Raw genomic sequence first — 23,397 nt, 5'->3', positions numbered from 1 at the left:
AGCATAACCTTGCTTTTGAGAGAGGTCGCCATAGGCAGACCTGGCTCTCAAGAGAAGACAGGATATGTGGCCAACAACATGAGGTGGAAACCGGGCTGCACTTCCTAACCTCCTGCCAAATGTATGACCATACTAGAGACACATATTTCCCTCAGATTACAAAAACCCACAAAGAATTCGAAAACAAATCACATTTTTCACAAACTCCTGTATCTGGTAGGTGAAATATCGCAGTGTGCAAACCCAGCAGCAAAATGTGTGGCTTACTTACTGTGGGTGTTTCTGCAACGGCAGATCTCCTCTTCGTCTGAAGAGGAGTAAGGATCGGACCAAGATGCAGCGTGGTAAGTGTCCATAATGTTTTTAATAAAGACAAATGAACACTTGAACAAAAACAAACAATAACGTGAAATCTACAAAAACCAAAACAGTACCGTGTGGCGACAAACACTCACACGGAAACAAACACCCACAAACCAACAGTGAAACCCAGGCTACCTAAGTATGATTCTCAATCAGAGACAACTAACGACACCTGCCTCTGATTGAGAACCATACTAGGCCGAAACAGAAACCAAACATAGATAAACAAACATAGACTGCCCACCCAAACTCACGCTCTGACCATAGTAAATAAAGACAAAACAGAGGAAATAAAGGTCAGAACGTGACAGTACCCCCCCCAAAGGTGCGGACTCCGGCCGCAAAACCTGAACCTATAGGGGAAGGTCTGGGTGGGCGTCTGTCCGCGGTGGCGGCTCTGGTGCGGGACATGGACCCCACTTCACCACAGTTTTTGTCCGCCTCTTCAACCGCCCCCGTGGCCTCTTATAAGCGGCGACCCTTGCCGACGACCTCCGACTGCAGACCCTAGCCATGGGTCCCAAATGGAGATTGGGATGGGAGACTTCGGCAGCGCCGGAGTGAAGGGCGATTCTGGCATCGCCTGGCTGACTGACGGCTCTGGCAGCTCCTGGCTGGCTGAAGGCTCTGGCAGCTCCTGGCTGGCTGACGACTCTGGCAGCTCCTGGCTGGCTGAAGGCTCTGGCGGCTCCTGGCTGGCTGACGGCTCTGGGGCTCCTGCCTGGCTGGCGGCTCTGGTGGCTCCAGGTAGGCTGGTGGCTCTGGCGGCTCCTGGCTGGCTGGCGGCTCTGGAGGCTCAGGACAGACTGGCAGCTCTGGCGGCTCAGGACAGACTGGCGGCTCTGGCGGCTCAGGACAGACTGGCGGCTCTGGCGGCTCAGGACAGACTGGTGGCTCTGACAGGTCAGGACAGACTGGTGACTCTGGCGGCTCAGGACAGACGGGAGACTCTGGTGGCTCAGGACAGACGGGAGACTCTGGCGGCTCAGGACAGACCGGAGACTCTGGCGGCTCAGGACAGACCGGAGACTCTGGCGGCTCAGGACAGACCGGAGACTCTGGCGGCTCAGGACAGACCGGAGACTCTGGCGGCTCAGGACAGACCGGAGACTCTGGCGGCTCAGGACAGACGGGAGACTCTGGCGGCTCAGGACAGGAGGAAGGCTCTGGCGGTTCAGGACAGATGGGAGACTCTAGCAGCTCAGGACAGGAGGAAGGCTTTGGCAGCGCTGGACAGGTGGGAGCACCTGTAGGCAGAAGACGGAGAGACAGCCTGGTGCGGAGGGGCTGCCACCGGAGTGCTGGTGCGTGGAGGTGGCACTGGATAGACCGGACCATGCAGGTGCACTGGAGCTCTTGAGCACCGAGCCTGCCCAACCTTACCTGGTTGAATGCTCCCGGTAGCCAGGCCAGTGCGGCGAGGTGGATTAGCCCACAATGGGCTGAGCTGGCGAACCGGGGACACCATGCGTAAGGCTGGTGCCATGTACGCTGGCCCGAGGAGACGCACTGGAGAACAGATGCGTAGAGCCGGCTTCATGGCACCTGGCTCGATGCCCTGCCCGGTCCCTCTCGCTCTCCGGTAAGCACGGGAAGTTGGCGCAGGTCTCCTACCTGGCTTCACCACACTCCCCGTGTGTCCCCCCATACATTTTTGGGGCTGCCTCTCGGGCTTCCAGCCGCTCTGCCGTGCTAGCTCTTCATAATGCCGCCTCTCTGCTTTGGTGCGGCGATATTCCCCTGGCTGTTCCCAGGGTCCTTTACTGTCCAGAATCTCCACCCAAGTCCAGTTCTCCAGGTATCGCTGCCTCTCCTGCTGCTGCTGCTGCTGCCTGCTGCCATGCTGCTTGGTCCTTGGTTGGTGGGTGTTTCTGCAACGGCAGATCTCCTCTTCGTCTGAAGAGGAGTAAGGATCGACCAAGATGCAGCGTGGTAAGTGTCCATAATGGTTTTTAATGAAGACAAATGAACACACAAACAAAAACAATGAACGATAATGTGAAATCTACAAAAAACGAAACAGTACTGTATGGCGACAAACACTCACACGGAAGCAAACACCCACAAACCAACAGTGAAACCCAGGCTACCTAAGTATGATTCTCAATCAGAGACAACTAACGACACCTGCCTCTGATTGAGAACCATACTCGGCCGAAACAGAAACCAAACATAGAAAAACAAACATAGACTGCCCACCCCAACTCACGCCCTGATCATACGAAATAAAGACAAAACAAAGGAAATAAAGGTCAGAACGTGACACCGACACAGGAAAAGGTCAACCAGTGGGTCAGAAACACCAATGTAAATATATGTATTTTCCCCTCGTCATTCATACATTGTCCTATTTGCACATTGTCACAACCCAACATAGCTTATGTAACATTTGAAATGTTATATTACATTTTTAACGTTGTTATTATCTTGAATGGCTTGTTGTTGTTGTGTTTGTTTTCTTAATTTTTGGTTTTGTTAGTTGTTGTTGTGTTTGTTTTGTTTATTTCAGTTTTGTTGGTTGTTGTTGTGTTTGAGTTTTTTTCACTTGCTTTGACAATGTGAACATATGTTTGCCATGCCAATAAAGCCCTTTGAAATGAATTGAGAGAGAGAGAGAGATGATGAGAAGAGGTGATAAGGGATGATGGACAAGGAGGAAAACAAAGAAGAATATAAAGAAGAAGAAGAAGAAGAGTATAAAGAAGAAGAAGAAGAAGAATACAAAGAAGAAGAAGAAGAAGAATACAAAGAAGAAGAAGAAGAATACAAAGAAGAAGAAGAATACAAAGAAGAAGAAGAAGAATAATATAAAGAAGAAGAAGAAGAAGAAGAAGAATATAAAGAAGAAGAAGAAGAATATAAAGAAGAAGAAGAAGAAGAATACAAAGAAGAAGAAGAAGAAGAAGAAGAAGAATATAAAGAAGAAGAAGAAGAAGAAGAATACAAAGAAGAAGAAGAAGAATATAAAGAAGAAGAGGAAGAAGAAGAATATAAAGAAGAAGAAGAAGAAGAAGAATATAAAGAAGAAGAAGAAGAATACGAAGAATACGAAGAAGAAGAATATAAACACCAAAAAGCTGCCTGACTGATTGAAGGCTGTGTTCCCAAGAAGACAGTTATGGGTGGACCAAAAGAGCATGAAAAACTGCACGCTGAAAAGGACTTAAAGTGTGTCCCATCATGTCATTTAGGGTGCTGGTGATGTAAGTGTGGTGCGTGAAATATGCATCAGTGTGTTTATACAGTTCAAGTTTGTGCGTGTGTGTGTGTGTGTATGTGAGCGTGCGTGTGTGCGTGAGTGTGCGTTTGCATACGCGTATGTGTGTGTGTTTGTTTGTAAGTGAGCGTGGCAGTCTTGCTTCTGATTGCTTTGGATAATTGCAAAAGAGTTTTACCAAAATAGCATAACAAAAATTATTGAAGTACAAACATGATTGAAGTACAAACAAAATAGTTGTAATGTCACCAGTCTAAGTGATAATGGAAGGACTATGCATTAGATTGTACATAAAAGTGTTCAAAGCTCTAGTTCTCGTGGGCTGATTTCTGTCCTGTGAGTGTCTGTACTTTCAATCATGTACTATGTGTAAATGTGTATATACGTGTGTGTGACTGTGTGTGTGTTTGTGTGTGGGGGGGGTTGTGTGTGTGTACATGTGTGGTTATGTGTGTGTGTGTGTGTACATGTGTGGTTATGTGTGTGTGTGTGGTGTGTGTGTGTGTGTGTGTGTGGGGGGTTGTGTGTGTGTGTGTGTGTGTGTGTGTGTGTGTGTGTGTGTGTGTGTGTGTGTGTGTACATGTGTGTAAGTGAGCGTGTGTAAAAAGCCTATAAAAAAATATTTTAATCGGAAGAACACTTTCCCTATATATTGAGGTCATTATGGATGTGAGAAGTGTGTGTTTGTTTCTGGGTGTTGTGCACAGATGATTATACTGTATGTTTGTATGTGTATTTGGAAAGCATTGGTTCCAACTGTTTTTCCAACTATTGTATACCAGTTTCTAGCTAGTATGCAGTTCTTAGCTGTTTGGAATCAGTGCTTTTAGTCCCGTATGTGTGTTTTGAGTATGAGTGTTACTGTGACAGAAGTGTTTGCTGCTCTAAGAGAAGTGTGTGTGTGTGTGTGTGTGTGTGTGTGTGTGTGTGTGTGTGTGTGTGTGTGTGTGTGTGTGTGTGTGTGTGTGTGTGTGTGTGTGTGCGTGTGTGTGTGTGTATATGTGTGTTTTGAGTATGAGTGTTACTGTGACAGAAGTGTTTGCTGCTCTAAGACAAGTGTGTGTGTGTGCGTGTGTGTGTGTGTATATGTGTGTTTTGAGTCTGAGTGTTACTGTGACAGAAGTGTTTGCTGCTCTAAGAGAAGTGTGTGTGTGTGTGCGTGTGTGTGTGTGTATATGTGTGTTTTGAGTATGAGAGTTACTGTGGCAGAAGTGTTTGCTGCTCTAAGAGAAGTGTGTGTGTGTGTGCGTGTGTGTGTGTGTGTATATGTGTGTTTTGAGTATGAGTGTTACTGTCACAGAAGTGTTTGCTGCTCTAAGAGAAGTGTGTGTGTGTGCGTGTGTGTGTGTGTATATGTGTGTTTTGAGTATGAGAGTTACTGTGGCAGAAGTGTTTGCTGCTCTAAGAGAAGTGTGTGTGTGTGTGCGTGTGTGTGTGTGTGTATATGTGTGTTTTGAGTATGAGTGTTACTGTCACAGAAGTGTTTGCTGCTCTAAGAGAAGTGTGTGTGCGTGCGTGCGTGCGTGTGTGCGTGCGTGTGTGCGTGTGTGCGAAGGTCTGAGTAATTTGCCTGAAAAGGCAATTAATTTCCTCTCTTCTCAACCTCTGTCTCTCTCTCTCTCTCTCTCTCTGTGTTCGGGGACAAGGTGGGCCTTTTACCAGTAAAATTAACCCTTGTGTGGTGTTCATGTTTTTGTTATTCACCCAATGTTCACGGGCCTGTTTGATCCACAACATTATTTGGTTTTTAAAACAATGCAGCCATAACAATTCACGTAAACATTCTTAAATGTTGACTCAAATTATTAATATTTGCCATTTACCTCTGATAGATCATATTTATCAATAAAAACGCTATTATCAATAAAAAGCTTTTTTTTTGGAAACCAAAATTAATTATATTCAAGACATGGGTGGAATAATAATTCATTTAAAAAAAAATGTTTATTGTATTGAACTGACAAATTGGAAGGAGAAATTTTACATGCAGTATTTTATGGAAATACAGGCTGCTGAAGGGCTGGTACTGGGGCTGGTTGCTGAAGGCCTGGTACTGGGGCTGGCTGCTGAAGGGCTGGTACTGGGGCTGGCTGCTGAAGGGCTGGTACTGGGGCTGGCTGCTGACAGGCTGGTACTGGGGCTGGCTGCTGAAGGGCTGGTACTGGGGCTGGCTGCTGAAGGCCTGGTACTGGGGCTGGCTGCTGAAGGCCTGGTACTGGGGCTGGCTGCTGAAGGGCTGGTACTGGGGCTGGCTGCTGAAGGGCTGGTACTGGGGCTGGCTGCTGAAGGCCTGGTACTGGGGCTGGCTGCTGAAGGGCTGGTACTGGGGCTGGCTGCTGACAGGCTGGTACTGGTGCTGGCTGCTGAAGGGCTGGTACTGGGGCTGGCTGCTGAAGGGCTGGTACTGGGGCTGGCTGCTGAAGGCCTGGTCCTGGGGCTGGACGCTGACAGGCTGGTACTGGGGCTGGCTGCTGAAGGGCTGGTACTGGGCCTGGCTGCTGACAGGCTGGTACTGGGGCTGGCTGCTGAAGGGCTGGTACTGGGGCTGGCTGCTGAAGGGCTTGTACTGGGGCTGGCTGCTGAAGGGCTGGTACTGGGGCTGGCTGCTGAAGGGCTGGTACTGGGGCTGGCTGCTGAAGGGCTGGTACTGGGGCTGGCTGCTGACAGGCTGGTACTGGGGCTGGCTGCTGAAGGGCTGGTACTGGGGCTGGCTGCTGAAGGCCTGGTACTGGAGCTGGCTGCTGAAGGGCTGGTACTGGGGCTGGCTGCTGAAGGGCTGGTACTGGAGCTGGCTGCTGAAGGGCTGGTACTGGGGCTGGCTGCTGACAGGCTGGTACTGGGGCTGGCTGCTGAAGGGCTGGTACTGGGGCTGGCTGCTGAAGGGCTGGTACTGGGGCTGGCTGCTGAAGGGCTGGTACTGGGGCTGGCTGCTGAAGGGCTGGTACTGGGGCTGGCTGCTGAAGGGCTGGTACTGGGGCTGGCTGCTGAAGGGCTGGTACTGGGGCTGGCTGCTGAAGGGCTGGTACTGGGGCTGGCTGCTGACAGGCTGGTACTGGGGCTGGCTGCTGAAGGCCTGGTACTGGGGCTGGCTGCTGAAGGGCTGGTACTGGGGCTGGCTGCTGAAGGGCTGGTACTGGGGCTGGCTGCTGAAGGCCTGGTACTGGGGCTGGCTGCTGAAGGGCTGGTACTGGGGCTGGCTGCTGAAGGGCTGGTACTGGGGCTGGCTGCTGAAGGGCTGGTACTGGGGCTGGCTGCTGAAGGGCTGGTACTGGGGCTGGCTGCTGAAGGGCTGGTACTGGGGCTGGCTGCTGAAGGGCTGGTACTGGGGCTGGCTGCTGAAGGGCTGGTACTGGGGCTGGCTGCTGACAGGCTGGTACTGGTGCTGGCTGCTGAAGGGCTGGTACTGGGGCTGGCTGCTGAAGGGCTGGTACTGGGGTGGCTGCTGAAGGGCTGGTACTGGGGCTGGCTGCTGACAGGCTGGTACTGGGGCTGGCTGCTGACAGGCTGGTACTGGGGCTGGCTGAAGGGCTGGTACTGGGGCTGGCTGCTGAAGGGCTGGTACTGGGGCTGGCTGCTGAAGGGCTGGTACTGGGGCTGGCTGCTGAAGGGCTGGTACTGGGGCTGGCTGCTGAAGGGCTGGTACTGGGGCTGGCTGCTGAAGGGCTGGTACTGGGGCTGGCTGCTGAAGGCCTGGTACTGGGGCTGGCTGCTGAAGGGCTGGTACTGGGGCTGGCTGCTGAAGGGCTGGTACTGGGGCTGGCTGCTGACAGGCTGGTACTGGGGCTGGCTGCTGAAGGGCTGGTACTGGGGCTGGCTGCTGAAGGGCTGGTACTGGGGCTGGCTGCTGAAGGCCTGGTGCTGGGGCTGGCTGCTGAAGGGCTGGTACTGGGGCTGGCTGCTGATGGGCTGGTACTGGGGCTGGCTGCTGACAGGCTGGTACTGGGGCTGGCTGCTGACAGGCTGGGTGAGGGTCAATCTCATCCTCTTTCTTCCAACTCATTGTCAGACTCCGAATTGACAGAGACATTATCTTCATATTCTTGAAAATCTTTGTCTTCCAAAGAGGAAGATGCTCCTTCCACACTCGCTTTTCTCTCTCTCTGCAAAAAAATATTTATAAGGCCCTTTTTAAGCAGAGATTATTTTTGCCATACTGATTGATTGTGGTAAGGACACACATGCAATGCTATTTATTTGTTGTGTCCCTCCCCCAATTTGCACCTGGCTGGGGTAGAGTTTTGGAAAATACTGCACTTTTTACAATGTTGCGAAATAATTTATAGAAATAATGTATTGTGATAACATTGTGCAGGTTCCAGCAATACATTGTGTAGTTTCACTCACTAAAAAGGGTAGAGTGGGAGAAAAGCGGGAGACAGGCAGGCAGACAGGTTATTGGTGCTTTGTTAAAACAGCAGGCCCAGAGAGGAGGAAGACAGAGTGAAGGCTCACAGCAAACCTTTCTGTTTCACTTTTACTTGTTTTCACATACACACATTTCCACAATTGTATTACCCTCAGGTCCAGTGCACCCGAACACAACATATGTAATATAAATGTGTAGGGGGGTGCACAGCGTGCCAATGAGTCTCTGGTAGATTTTTTATTTATTTTAGTAAACATCAAAGATGGGTCCCACAGACCAGAACACCACACAAGGGTTAAGTGGCATTATAGCGTATATACTTAAAAACGATCAGGTTGAAGGAAAATGCATACATGGAGTTATGTAACACTTAAGGTACCACTTTTTCACCCTCTATTTGGTTGAGAAAATGTACTGAGTTAAGTAATGATTACCTGTCCTTACTCGAGACCAGACATGGAAAGTGATTCGTCTGACCCAAAGACTCAGAGAGACAGAAAGAAGATCTAGAGACTCAGAGAGAGAGACAGGACACCCAGAGACTCAGAGAGACAGAAAGCAGATCTAGAGACTCAGAGAGAGAGACAGGGCATCCAGAGACTCAGAGAGACAGAAAGCAGATCTAGAGACTCAGAGAGAGAGACAAGACACCCAGAGACTCAGAGAGACAGAAAGCAGATCTAGAGACTCAGAGAGAGAGACAGGACATCCAGAGACTCGGAGAGACAGAAAGCAGATCTAGAGACTCAGAGAGAGAGACAGGACATCCAGAGACTCAGAGAGAGAGACAGGACACCCAGAGACTCAGAGAGAGAGAGACAGGACACCCAGAGACTCAGAGAGACAGACAGCAGCTCTAGAGACTCAGAGAGAGAGAGAGAGAGAGAGACAGGATGCCAAAAGACTCAGAGAGACAGAAAGCATATCTAGAGACTCAGAGAGAGAGGCAGGACATCCAGATACTCAGAGAAACAGACAGCAGACCTAGAGACTCAGAGAGAGAGAGACAGGACACCCAGATACTCAGAGAGACAGACAGCAGATCTAGAGACTCAGAGAGAGAGAGAGACAGGACATCCAGATACTCAGAGAGACAGACAGCAGATCTAGAGACTCAGAGAGAGAGAGAGACAGGACATCCAGATACTCAGAGAAACAGACAGCAGATCTAGAGACTCAGAGAGAGAGAGACAGGACATCCAGATACTCAGAGAAACAGACAGCAGATCTAGAGACTCAGAGAGAGAGAGAGACAGGACATCCAGATACTCAGAGAAACAGACAGCAGATCTAGAGACTCAGAGAGAGAGAGACAGGACACCCAGAGACTCAGAGAAACAGACAGCAGATCTAGAGACTCAGAGAGAGAGAGAGACAGGACATCCAGATACTCAGAGAAACAGACAGCAGATCTAGAGACTCAGAGAGAGAGAAAGACAGGACATCCAGATACTCAGAGAGACAGACAGCAGATCTAGAGACTCAGAGAGAGAGAGAGGCAGGACATCCAGATACTCAGAGAAACAGACAGCAGATCTAGAGACTCAGAGAGAGAGAGAGACAGGACATCCAGATACTCAGAGAAACAGACAGCAGATCTAGAGACTCAGAGAGAGAGAGAGACAGGACATCCAGATACATCAAATCAAATAAAATAAAATTTTATTTGTCACATACACATGGTTAGCAAATGTTAATGCGAGTGTAGCGAAATGCTTGTGCTTCTAGTTCCGACAATGCAGTAATAACCAACAAGTAATCCAACTAACAATTCCTAATCTACTGTCTTATACACAGTGTAAGGGGATAAAGAATATGTACATAAGGATATATGAGTGAGTGATGGTACAGAGCAGCATAGGCAAGATACAGTAGATGGTATCGAGTACAGTATATACATGTGAGATGAGTATGTAAACAAAGTGGCATAGTTAAAGTGGCTAGTGATACATGTATTACATAAGGATGCAGTCGATGATATAGAGTACAGTATATAGGTATGCATATGAGATGAATAATGTAGGGTAAGTAACATTATATAAGGTAGCATTGTTTAAAGTGGCTAGTGATATATTTACAACATTTCCCATCAATTCCCATTATTAAAGTGGCTGGAGTTGAGTCAGTGTCAGTGTGTAGGCAGCAGCCACTCAATGTTAGTGGTGGCTGTTTAACAGTCTGATGGCCTTGAGCTAGAAGCTGTTTTTCAGTCTCTCGGTCCCAGCTTTGATGCACCTGTACTGACCTCGCCTTCTGGATGATAGCGGGGTGAACAGGCAGTGGCTCGGGTGGTAGATGTCCTTGATGATCTTTATGGCCTTCCTGTAACATCGGGTGGTGTAGGTGTCCTGGAGGGCAGGTAGTTTGCCCCCGATGATGCGTTGTGCAGACCTCACTACCCTCTGGAGAGCCTTACGGTTGAGGGCGGAGCAGTTGCCTTACCAGGCGGTGATACAGCCCGCCAGGATGCTCTCGATTGTGCCTCTGTAGAAGTTTGTGAGTGCTTTTGGTGACAAGCCGAATTTCTTCAGCCTCCTGAGGTTGAAGAGGCGCTGCTGCGCCTTCTTCACGATGCTGTCTGTGTGAGTGGACCAATTCAGTTTGTCTGTGATGTGTATGCCGAGGAACTTAAAACTTGCTACTCTCTCCACTACAGTTCCATCGATGTGAATAGGGGGGTGTTCCCTCTGCTGTTTCCTGAAGTCCACAATCATCTCCTTAGTTTTGTTGACGTTGAGTGTGAGGTTATTTTCCTGACACCACACTCCGAGGGCCCTCACCTCCTCCCTGTAGGCCGTCTCGTCGTTGTTGGTAATCAAGCCTACCACTGTTGTGTCGTCCGCAAACTTGATGATTGAGTTGGAGGCGTGCGTGGCCGCTCAGTCGTGGGTGAACAGGGAGTACAGGAGAGGGCTCAGAACGCACCCTGCTGTCTCAGAGAGACAGACAGCAGATCTAGAGACTCAGAGAGAGAGACAGGACATCCAGATACTCAGAGAGACAGAAAGCATATCTAGAGACTCAGAGAGAGAGACAGGACATCCAGATACTCAGAGAAACAGACAGCAGATCTAGACTCAGAGAGAGAGAGAGAGACAGGACATCCAGATACTCAGAGAAACAGACAGCAGATCTAGAGACTCAGAGAGAGAGAGAGAGAGACAGGACATCCAGATACTCAGAGAAACAGACAGCAGATCTAGAGACTCAGAGAGAAAGAGAGACAGGACATCCAGATACTCAGAGAAACAGACAGCAGATCTAGAGACTCAGAGAGAGAGAGAGACAGGACATCCAGATACTCAGAGAAACAGACAGCAGATCTAGAGACTCAGAGAGAGAGAGAGACAGGACATCCAGAATCTCAGAGAAACAGACAGCAGATCTAGAGACTCAGAGAGAGAGAGAGACAGGACACCCAGATACTCAGAGAGACAGACAGCAGAAGATATTTGGTTCTATCAAATCAAATCAAATGAAATTGTATTGGTCACATACACATGTTTTGCAGATGTTAATGCGAGTGTAGTTGAAATGCTTGTGCTTCTAGTTCCGACCATGCAGTGTTATCTAACAAATAATCTAACAATTGCACAACAACTAACTTACAGTATACACACAAGTGTAAAGGAATGAAAAATAATATGAACATGTACATATATGGATGAGCGATGGCCGTGCGGAATAGGCAAGATGCAGTAGATGGTATAAAGTACAGTATGAGATGAGTAATGTAGGGTATGTAAACATTATATAAAGTGGCATTGTTTTTTTATTTTTTATTATTTAAAGTGACTAGTGACACATTTATTACATCCAATTTTTTTATCATTAAGTGGCTAGAGATTTGAGTCAGTATGTTGGCAGCAGCCACTCAATGTTAGTGATGGCTGTTTAACAGTCAGGGCGGCGGTGTAGCCTAGTGGTTAGTGCATTGGACTGGTAACCGAAAGGTTGCAAGTTCAAATCCCCGAGCTGACAAGGTACAAAATCTGTCATTCTGCCCCTGAACAGGAAGCTAGCCCAATGTTCCTAGGCTGTCATTGAAAATAAGAATTTGTTCTTAACTGACTTGCCTAGTAAAATAAAGGTAAAAAAAAACAGTCTGATGGCCTTGTGATAGAGGTTATTTTTCAGTCTCTCGGTCCCAGCTTTCGTGCACCTGTACTGACCTCACCAGCGGGGTGAACAGGCAGTGGCTCAGGTGATTGTTCTTCTTGATGATCATTTTTGGCCTTCCTGTGACATCGGGTGGTGTAGGTGTCCTGGAGGGCAGGTAGTTTGACCTCACTACCCTCTGGAGAGCCTTACAGTTGTGAGCGTAGGCAGTTGCTGTACCAGGTGGTGATACAGCCCGACAGGATGCTCTCAATTGTGCATCTGTATAAGTTTGTGAGTGTTTTCGGTGACAAGCCAAATTTCTTCACCCTGCTGAGGTTGAAGAGGTGCTGTTGCACCTTCTTCACCACTCTGTCTGTGTGGGTGGACAATTTCAGTTTGTCTGTGATGTGTATGCCAAGGAACTTAAAAGTTTCCACTACTGTCCTGTCGATGTGGATAGGGGGGTGCTCTCTCTGCTATTTCCTGAAGTCCATGATCATGTCCTTTGTTTTGTTGATGTTGAGTGTGAGGTTATTTTCCTGACACCACACTCCGAGGGCCCTCATCTCCTCCCTGTAGCCCGTCTTGTCGTTGCTGGTAATCAAGCCTACCACTGTAGTGTCGTCTGCAAACTTGATGATTGAGTTGGAGGTGTGCATGGCCACGCAGTCATCAGTGAACAGGGAGTACAGGAGAGGGCTGAGAACGCACCCTTGTGGGGCCCCAGTGTTGAGGATCAGCGGGGTGGAGATGTTGTTTCCTACCTTCACCACCTGGGTGTGGCCCGTCAGAAAGTCCAGGACCCAGTTGCATAGGGTGGGGTCAAGACCCAGGGTCTCGAGCTTAATGATAAGTTTGGAGGGTACTATGGTGTTAAATGCTAAGCTGTAATCGATGAACAGCATTCTTACGCAGGTTTTCCTCTTGTCCAGATGGGTTAGGGCAGTGTGCAGTGTGATTGTGATTGCGTCGTCTGTGGACCTATTTGGGCGGTAAGCAAATTGGAATGGTTCTAGGGTGTCAGGTAGGGTGGAGGTGATATGTAAGGTGGAGCCGTTGAATTGCGACTCCACTTTGTCTCTATACTGATGCTTAGCTTCTTTGATTGCCTTGCGGAGGGAATAACTACACTGTTTCTATTCGGTCATGTTTCCGGTCGCCTTGCCCTGATTAAAAGCAGTGGTTCGCGCTTTCAGTTTTGCGTGAATGCTGCCACCAATCCATGGTTTATGGTTGGGGAAGGTTTAAATAGTCACCATGGGTGCAACATCACCGATGCACTTGCTAATAAACTCGCTCACCGAATCAGCGCATACATCAATGTTGTTGTCTGAGGCTATCCGGAACATATCCCAGTCCACGTGATCGAAGCACTCTTGAAGCGTGGAATCCGATTGGTCGGACCAGCGTTGAACAGACCTGAGCACGGGCGTTTCCTGTTTTAGTTTCTGTCTCGAGGCGGGGAGCAACAAAACGGAGTCGTGGTCAAATTTGCCGAAAGGTGTCGTGGAAGTTAGAGTGGCAATGATCCAGAATGCTGTCAGCCCGGGTCGTGCATTCGATATGCTGATAAAATTTAGGGAGCCTTGTTTTCAGATTAGCTTTGTTAAAATCCCCAGCTACAATACATGCAGCCTCAGGGTATATGGTTTCCAATTTACTTCAAGTCCAATGAAGTTAATTCAGGGCTGTCGGGGCGTCTGCTTTGGGGGGGGGGTATACATGTCTGTGATTATAATCGAAGAGAATTCTCTTGGTAGATAATGCGGTTGGCATTTGATTGTAAGGAATTCTAGGTCAGATGAACAAAAGGACTTGAGTTCCTGTATGTTGTTATGATCACACCACAACTCGTTAATCATAAGGCATACACCCCTGCACTTCTCCTTACCAGAGAGATGATTTTTTCTGTCGGCGAGATGCTTGAAGAAACCGAGTGGCTGTACCGACTCTGATAACATATCTCGAGTGAGCCATGTTGCCGTGAAACAGATTTTTTTCTCCAATATCTACCTTGTTGTCAAGAGACTGGACATTGGCTACTAGTGAACTCGGGAGCGGTGAGCAATGTGCCCGTCTACAGAGCCTGACCAGAAGACCGCCCCGTCTACCCCTTTTGCGGCGCCATTGTTTGGGGTCGCCTACTGGGATCCGATTGTCCTGGTTGGTGGTCGAAACAGAGGATCCGCTTCGGGAAAGTCGTATTCCTGGACGTAATGTTGGTAAGTTGTGTTGGCTGACACTCGTAGTCTGTGTGTGTGAGTTTTTGGCAGTGTGAAGTGTTTAGTATTCTATCCCAGAGTTGAAGGTGATGAAAACAGGAACTTATTGGACTAGAGTTATGGCAGTAGAGCAGATGCATGAAGGACAGAATGTCTCTGCTAAAGTCAAGGAATATGACTATAATCAATCATTCTCTCCACTTTCAGTTTTCACATTCACTTTGCTCAGAGTGCATTGGGATGTGTGTGTGTGTGTGTATGCCTGGATGCGTAGTTAAAACACACACACACACACACACACACACACACACACACACACACACACACACACACACACACACACACACACACACACACACACACACACACACACACACACACACACACACACACACACACACACACACACACACACCCCAAACCAGTCAAGAGAGATGACAGGTGTCTTGGTGGAATTCTACTCTTTCACAAACACCATGGGAAGCTTGTTTTTACCATGAAGACAGACCTTATGCCCTCCATGTCAATATAAATGATCTTTAACCCCTAAATCCTTCCTCTTTGTTCCTCCACAGACATTATCAGGGTAGTATCTGAGTAGTGGCAGGGCAATATCAGGCCAATTTCAAGGCAATATCAGGGAGGTGGCAGGGAAATACCAGGAAAATAACAGGGGAGTGGCAGGGCAATATTAGGTTAATATCAGGGTAGTAGTAGGATAGGGCCAGGCAATATCTGCACAATATGCCGGCCAAATCAGGATAGTGGCAGGGCAATATCAGTGTAGTGGCAGGGCAATATGAGGGTAGTGGCAGGGCAATATCAGGGCAGTGGGCAATACATGCAGGGTAGTCAGGGCAATATCAGGGTAAAATATCTTTAGACAATATCAGGGTAGTGGCAGGGCAATATCAGTCCAATATCAGGGTAGTAGTAGGAAAATATCTGGGCAATATCAGGCAGTATCAGGCAATAGTATTAGGGTAGTATCAGGGTAGTCAGGCAATATCAGGGTAGTATCAGGGTAGTATGTAGGGCAGTATCGGGAAATGTCACAATATCAGGTTAGTGGCAGGGCAATATCAGGGTAGGGTATCAGGCAGTATCAGGGTAGTGGCAGAGCAATATCAGGATATCAGGGTAGTATCAGGGCAATATCAGGGTAGTCAGGGAGGGTAGTATCAGGGTAGTATCAGGGTAGGGCAATATCAGGGTAGTGGCAGGCAATATCAGGGTAGCCAATATCAGGGTCAGTATCAGGCAATATCAGGGTAGTATCAGGCCAATATCAGGGTAGTGGCAGAGCAATATATCAGGGCAATATCAGGGTAGTATCAGGCCAATATCAGGGTAGTATCAGGGCAATATCAGGGTAGTATCAGGGTATATCAGGCCAATATCAGGGTAGTATCAGGGTAGTATCAGGCAATATCAGGGTAGTATCAGGTCAGGGTATCAGGGTAGGGCAATATATCAGGGTAGTATCAGGCCAATATCAGGGTAGTATCAGGTAGTCAGGGCAATATCAGGGGTATAGTATCAGGCAATATCAGGGTAGTATCAATATCAGGGTAGTATCAGGCCAATATCAGGGTAGTATCAGGGTAGTATCAGGGTAGTATCAGGGTAGTATCAGGGCAATATCAGTATCAGGGTAGTATCAGGGCAATATCAGGGTAGTATCAGGGTAGTATCAGGGCAATATCAGGGTAGTATCAGGTAGTATCAGGGTATCAGGGCATAATATCAGGGTAGTATCAGGGTAATATCAGGGTAGTATCAGGGTATCAGGGTAGTATCAGGGCAATATCAGGGTAGTATCAGGGTAGTATCAGGGTAGTATCAGGGTAGTATCAGGGTAATATCAGGGTAGTATCAGGGTAGTATCAGGGTCAGTATCAGGGCAATATCAGGGTAGTATCAGGGTAGCAGGGCAATATCAGGGTATAGTATCAGGGTAGTATCAGGGTAGTATCAGGGCAATATCAATATCAGGGTAGTATCAGGGTAGTATCAGGGTAGTATCAGTATATCAGGGTAGTATCAGGGTAGTACAAGTATCAGGGTAGTATCAGGGTAGTATCAGGCCAATATCAGGGTAGGGTAGTATCAGGGCAATATCAGGGTAGTATCAGGGTAGTATCAGGGTAGTATCAGGGTAGTATCAGGGCAATATCAGGGTAGTATCAGGGTAGTATCAGGGTAGTATCAGGGTAGTATCAGGGTAGTATCAGGCCAATATCAGGGTAGTATCAGGGTAGTATCAGGGCAATATCAGGGTAGTATCAGGGCAATATCAGGTTAGTATCAGGGCACTATCAGGGTAGTATCAGGGTAGTATCAGGGTAGTATCAGGGCAATATCAGGGTAGTATCAGGGTAGTATCAGGGTAGTATCAGGGTAGTATCAGGGTAGTATCAGGCCAATATCAGGGTAGTATCAGGGTAGTATCAGGGCAATATCAGGGTAGTATCAGGCCAATATCAGGGTAGTATCAGGGTAGTATCAGGGTAGTATCAGGGTAGTATCAGGGCAATATCAGGGTAGTATCAGGCCAATATCAGGGTAGTATCAGGGTAGTATCAGGGTAGTATCAGGGTAGTATCAGGGCAGTATCAGGGTAGTATCAGGGCAAGTATCAGGGTAGTATCAGGGTATCAGGGTATCAGGGTAGTATCAGGGTAGTATCAGGGTAGTATCAGGGTAGTATCAGGGTAGTGGCAGGTTAGTAGCAGGGCAATGTCAGGGTAGTATCAGGGTAGTATCAGGGTAGTATCAGGGCAGTATCAGGGTAGTATCAGGGTAGTATCAGGGTAGTATCAGGGTAGTATCAGGGCAATATCAGGGTAGTATCAGGGTAGTATCAGGGTAGTATCAGGGTAGTATCAGGGTAGTATCAGGGCAATATCAGGGTAGTATCAGGGTAGTGGCAGGGCAGTTTTAGGGGCTCAAGCAGCTGTCTCTGATGGTTGTAATATATATACAGTATTTCTAGCCTACTGAGTAACTATGATGTCCCCTCGCTTGGCAATGATGAACTTGATAAATGTTGCTTGTCAGTTGGGCAAATCCTATAAGGGGATAGATTCATTCTGATTAACAAGAGTAAAGTAATGTTTGGTTTTAGACTAATGTGTTTTGTATTCTAAGAAATAGTATATATTTTTTTGCTTTCTCCTATCTCACTCCCTGGTCTCAATGTCCTTAATTAATTTGTTTCCAGATTACATCCCATTTCCAGCTGTTGTGCGGCTCAGGACAGCAATGTTGATGTCTAATTGTCTTAGCAGAACAGCGACCTGCAGGTAGGACTCACACGGTTCTGTGCTTGTAGAGAAAGCAGGGAAGAAACCCCCCAAAAGAACAGGCTGTGGAAACACAAACCGACATCGACAATGAGAGCTGGACAGGACTTGAGTCTATGCTCATCTGTCAATGCTACCAAGGAGGAGGTTTTTCTCTCCCTCCCTTCAACCCCTCTGCTCCTGGTGTAATATCTTTGGCTGAAGGGCAATGACAGTTCCTGTGATGGGTAAGGGAGTGTGGCTGGCTAGGGTCACCAGTAGGATAGCGGGGATGGACGCAGGTCGATGGGAGGAGAGAGAGACAAAGAACGGACAGAGAGAGGGTTGCAGGGTTAGAGAGAGGAGATGACTCAAGATCTCAAGAGAGGAGCTGTGGAGTAAGGAAGGGGAAGTTAGGGGCATAGAGGAGAGGAAGAGAGGGTGTGAAGAATAGCAGAAGGAGAAGCATTATGAGGGCTCAATGGCGTAATGTATTGCTGTAATTTTACAATACAATTTGACAGTAAAGTACTGTATTACCTGTTTTGCTGTATATTTACAGCACCATACTGTGAATTACAGTGCATTGTGGGAAAATTTTGTGGACAGTAAAAGAGGCTCTGGCTCATTAACGTATTTTGAGACAAGCCTTGTAAGAAGCTATATTTGTTGCACCATTATTGAGAATGTTGTACCCACAGAATACAATGCAATAACATTAAATATATATATATATTTGTCTTGTTGATCTACAGCAACTTAATGGCTACTGTGCTGCCAGTAATTTACTGTAATTCAAGACCACCCCACAGAATAAGGTACCATACTTTATTTTTGGAATCTAAAAACCTTTTCCTCTAAATGTACAGTCATTTACTGCCTACTAAGGTCGCCAGTAATGTATTGTAATTCCATACCACCCTTACAGAATATAGTAACACACTGTAATTTTGGAGAGCCAAAAACCTTTTTGGGGCTGCATGTTATTGTTGTGGCTCATTAACACATTTTGAGGTGTGCCTTGTAAGAGGCTATACTTGTTGCATCCATTAGTGAGAGTGCTGTACCAATTTAAGTGATATGTGGTAGTGGTTCCCTAACAAATACATGCAGATAGGGAGCAGATCAGAGTGGATGCAAGTCTCAAACCTTTAATGGTTGTGTTTTTAGTAGGGGCGGGAAACTTTCTGAAGGCTTCGGGGCTTTCACCAAATTGTGCTGAAAAATTGTTAATTACTCAGAGCTTCGTTATTAGGTTCACAATGCCAATGTGACATTTGCTGTTCAGCAATACATAGCATTATGTGATTATCAGTTATGTGTTTATTTTCTCCACTGTTTTCAGAACTCTGTGGTGCAGCGCTACGTCGTTGGCTTCAGTAACCTCTTATCAGTTGGAATACCAGGTTCACATCATGCGTCCTGTTTTTGCCTTCAAGTTGATTATTTTTCTTAAACTGAATCTTTTATTTAGCCATTATTTAGGATGCTTAAGACAGAAGTTTATACTATACTAAATAAAACAAATTATTTGAACAACAGTACAGAAAGTGTGGTTTCACATAAAACTATTTTCAAAATGATGTGCCTTCAACAGGATTTGACCCTCACATCACTGAATGATTCATAGTTCCCTACACTACCTGCTAAGCTACCGGTCAAGTGTATTAAGTGCTGTGCTCCAGTTTCAACTGTTCTGCCTTATTATGTCAAGTGCTGCTGCATCTTCCAGTTTCAACTGTTCTGCCTTATGCCCCAGGACTACCTGACACGATGACTCCTTGCTGTCCCCAGTCCATGCTGGTCATTTATGAACATTTGAACATCTTGGCCATGTTCTGTTATAATCTCTACCCGGCACAGCCAGAAGAGGACTGGCCACCCCACATAGCCTGGTTCCTCTCTAGGTTTCTTCCTAGGTTTTGGCCTTTCTAGGGATTTTTTCCTAACCACCGTGCTTCTACACCTGCATTGCTTGCTGTTTGGGGTTTTAGGCTGGGTTTCTGTACAGCACTTTGAGATATCAGCTGATGTACGAAGGGCTATATAAATACATTTGATTTGATTTGATATTATTAACAAGTACAAAATCCTAACTATATTTGTAAGTACGGTGTCCAGTAGAGGTGTTTGAAAATAGCTTTGTATCGAAAAAACCACAGGAAACCAAGGAAAAGTCAATCTGGCATTTTTGCAACAAACGGTTTGAAAAAGTACATGATCAAACAAAGTTTCAGATGTCATTTATGATGTACTTCTGATAAAGTGATACACACATCAGCACACTGCTTCAAAGTTAGCAGCTTCGGCAATTTTGACGCATGCCTCTGAGCTTCAGTCCAACGTAAAGTCACCAGTGCTGAGCCATGTCCTTTTGGTCTCTTTCACACTGTAATGGCACACAGTTTAGAAGCCTTTGTATAGGCCTTTACAAGTGCAACTGATATTAAACACCAAATATTGATTGGTATGCTGTAACATTTAATGTATAATTACATATTCAATGTTAGCAATTTCTGTCATTTTATTACAATACAATTTAACTATACATTTTTGTGTGAGAGGAAAGATTCGCTGGCTAATTAACACATTTTAAAGCCTGCTTTGTAAGTGGCTATATTTGTTGCACCTGTTAGTGATAATGCTGTACCAATTGAACTGATATGTGGTAGTAGTACCCTAATAACATGTATATTTTATTTATTTATTTTATTTATCCATTATTTTACCAGGTAAGATGACTGAGAACACGTTCTCATTTGCAGCAACGACCTGGGGAATAGTTACAGGGGATTAATGGAACGATTGTAAACTGGGGATTATTAGGTGACCGTGATGGTTTGAGGGCCAGATTGGGAATTTAGCCAGGACACCAGGGTTAACACCCCTACCCTTACGATAAGTGCCATGGGATCTTTAATGACTTCAGAGAGTCCGGACACCCATTTAACGTCCCATCCGAAAGACGGCACCCTACACCGGGCAGTGTCCCCAATCACTGCCCTGGGGCATTGGGATATTTTTTTTTAGACCAGAGAAAAGAGTGCCTCCTACTGGCCCTCCAAACGCCACTTCCAGCAGCATCTGGTCTCCCATCCAGAAACTGGTTAGATCAGAATGAATATTAAACCGTTGTCTTTTGATCTGTTTTGCCCTGTAATCACGACCAGCATGGAAGTCTTTATTTAGGCCTCTGGATGTACAAGGGATATGAAACACTTTGCATTTATCAAAACTGCTTAGCAGCCAACCTGCTTGCACCTGTACCATGTAATTACAGTAAAGAAATCAACACTATTACAGCGTTATTTCTTACAGTATAGTAGGTACATTTTAGGTTACTGTACTATGTCACTGCTCTGCATTTTACTGCACCTTACTGGAAGTGTTGTCCTCCAGTAGCCCCAGCAGTAAACTTTTTAATTGTATTATTGATCAAATTTGGCCTTGTTTTGGGGCGGAGGTCATTCGAATTTTTCCCAGGCATCTGCTTTGCAAGTGTTAATTTTTCACATTTACATTTTGGTAATTTAGCAGAAGCTCTTATCCAGAACAATTTACAGTCAGTGTATTAGTGAGAGAAAAAAATAAAATATGTATATATATACAGTGAATTCAGACCCCTTGACTTTTTCCATATTTGTTACATTACAGCCTTATTCTAAAATTGATTAAAAAAATGAATATCTCCTCAGCAATCTACACACAATATTCCATAATGACAAAGCGAAAACAGGTTTTAGACATTTTTTCAGCTTTATTAAAATTAAAATACCTTATTTACATAAGTATTCAGTCTCTTTGCTATGAGACTCAAAATTGAGCTCAGGTGCATCCAGTTTCCATCGGTCATCCTTGAGATGTTTCTACAACTTGAGTGGAGTCCACATATAATAAATTCAATTGATTGGTCATGATTTGGAAAGGCACACACCTGTCTATATAAGTTCCCACAGTTAACAGTGCATGTCAGAGCAAAAACTAAACCATGAGGTTGAAGGAATTGTCCATAGAGCTCCAAGACAGGATTGTGTCAAGGCACAGTTCTGGGGAAGGATACCAAACATTTTTTCAGCATTGAAGGTACCCAAGAACACAGTGGCCTGCATCACTCTTAAATGGAAGAAGGTTGGAACCACCCTTGACTCTTCCTAGAGCTGGCTGCCCGGCCAAACTGAGCCATCGGGGGAGAAGGGCCTTGTTCAGGGAGGTTACCAAGAACCCAATAGTCACTCTGATAGAGCTCCAGAGTTCCTCTGTAGAGATGGGAGAACCTTCCAGAAGGACAACCATCTCTGCAGCACTCCACCAATCGGTCCTTTATGATAGAGTGGTCAGATTGAAGCCACTCCTCAGTAAAAGGCACATGACGGCCTGCTTGGAGTTTGCCAAAAGGTTTCACTCTCAGACTCTCAGACCACGAGAAACAAGATTCTCTGGTCAGATGAAACCAAGATTGAACTGTTTGGCATGAATGCCAAGCGTCACGTCTGGAGGAAATCTGGCACCATCCCTACGGTGAAGCATGGTGGTGGCAGCATCATGCTGAGGGGATGTTTTTCAGTGGCAGGGACTGGGAGACTACTCAGGATCGAGGGAACGATGAACTGAGCAAAGTACAGAGAGGTTCTTGATGAAAACTTGCTCCACAGCGCTCAGGACCTTAAACTGGGGCGATTTTTCACCTTCCAAAAGGAAAATGACCCTAGCACACAGCCAAGACAATGCAGGAGTTGCTTGGGTACAAGTCTCTGAATGCCCTTGAGTGGCCCAGCCACAGCCCAGACTTGAACCCTATCTAACATCTCTGGAGAGACCTGAAAATAGCTGTGCAGCAACGCTCCCTATCCAAGCCGACAGAGCTTGAGAATATCTGCAGAGAAGACTGGGAGAAACTCCTCAAATACAGGTCTGCCATGCTTGTAGCGTCATACCCAAGAAGACTTGAGGCTGTAATCACTGCCAAAGGTACTTCAACAAAGTACTGAGTAAAGGGTCTGAATAATTAATAAATTAGCTTTGTCATTATGGGGTATTGTTTATAGATTGATGAAGAAAAATATTATTCTATTAACTTCTTGGTGCACCCATCCTGTTAGCGGGATCATTTCCGTCAACATCCGCTGAATTGCAGAGAGCCAAATTCAAATTAAATTACTAAAAATATTTAATTTTCATGAAATCACAAGTGCAATATAGCAAAACACAGCGTAGCCTGTTGTTAATCCAACTGGTATGTCAGAATTCAAAAAAGCTTTTTGGCAAAATGTATCCAAGCGTTTATGTTAGGACATCTCTCTCAGCACACATTACAAACAGCTAGCAGCAAAGTAGATTGGTCACAAAAGTCAGAAAAGCAATAAAATGAATCGCTTACCTTTGATGATCTTCGGATGTTTGCATTCACGAGACTCTCAGTTACACAATAAATGTTCCTTTTGTTCCATAAAGATTATTTTTATATCCAAAACTCCTCCATTTGGTTGGTCGCGTTATGTTCAGAAATCCACAAGCTCGAGTGGTCATGACGGGGCAGACGAAAATGCCAAATGGTATCCATAAAGTTAGTAGAAACATGTCAAACGTTTTTTATAATCAATCCTCAGGTTATTTTTACAATAAATAATCAACCGGACCGTAGCTTCTACAATAGGAGAGAGAGAAAATGTCTGCTCCACTCTGTTGGCGCATGCAAAACGCTGCTGGCACCCAGCCATCCACTGACGCGATGTGATTTACATTTACAGTTACATTTAAGTCATTTAGCAGACGCTCTTATCCAGAGCGACTTACAAATTGGTGAATTCACCTTCTGACATCAGTGGAACAGCCACTTTACAATAG

The 23,397-nt window shown here is 46.2% G+C and overlaps 1 protein-coding gene across 1 annotated transcript; it reads right to left on the bottom strand.

Annotated features, from left to right (window-relative positions):
* Positions 1–2,123: 2,123 nt before the first annotated feature.
* On the bottom strand, positions 2,124–12,174 carry LOC135559418 (uncharacterized). The gene is made up of 5 exons (XM_064993569.1): positions 12,124–12,174; positions 6,877–7,073; positions 6,229–6,456; positions 5,851–6,159; positions 2,124–2,259 (listed from the first exon to the last, which is right to left on the bottom strand). The coding sequence occupies exons 1-5, from the start codon at positions 12,172–12,174 to the stop codon at positions 2,124–2,126; spliced, it is 921 nt and encodes a 306-aa protein (XP_064849641.1).
* Positions 12,175–23,397: the final 11,223 nt, after the last annotated feature.

This window comes from Oncorhynchus masou, chromosome 18 (genome assembly GCF_036934945.1).
Source record: "Oncorhynchus masou masou isolate Uvic2021 chromosome 18, UVic_Omas_1.1, whole genome shotgun sequence".
NCBI classification, from domain to species: Eukaryota; Metazoa; Chordata; class Actinopteri; order Salmoniformes; family Salmonidae; genus Oncorhynchus; species Oncorhynchus masou.
Note: the sequence above shows the minus strand (reverse complement) of the source record. Positions and strands in the feature narration are given on the sequence as shown.

What these genes read in the sequence shown, in the direction of transcription:
- LOC135559418 (XM_064993569.1), bottom strand. Translation starts at nt 12,174, where the DNA reads ATGATCATCAAGAAGAACAATCACCTGAGCCACTGCCTGTTCACCCCG. An exon ending in CCCTTCAGCAGCCAGCCCCA is followed by an intron (nt 6,457 to 6,876) that starts GTACCAGCCCTT and finishes CCAGCCCTTCAG; the next exon opens with CAGCCAGCCCCAGTACCAGC. An exon ending in CCTGTCAGCAGCCAGCCCCA is followed by an intron (nt 6,160 to 6,228) that starts GTACCAGCCCTT and finishes CCAGCCCTTCAG; the next exon opens with CAGCCAGCCCCAGTACAAGC.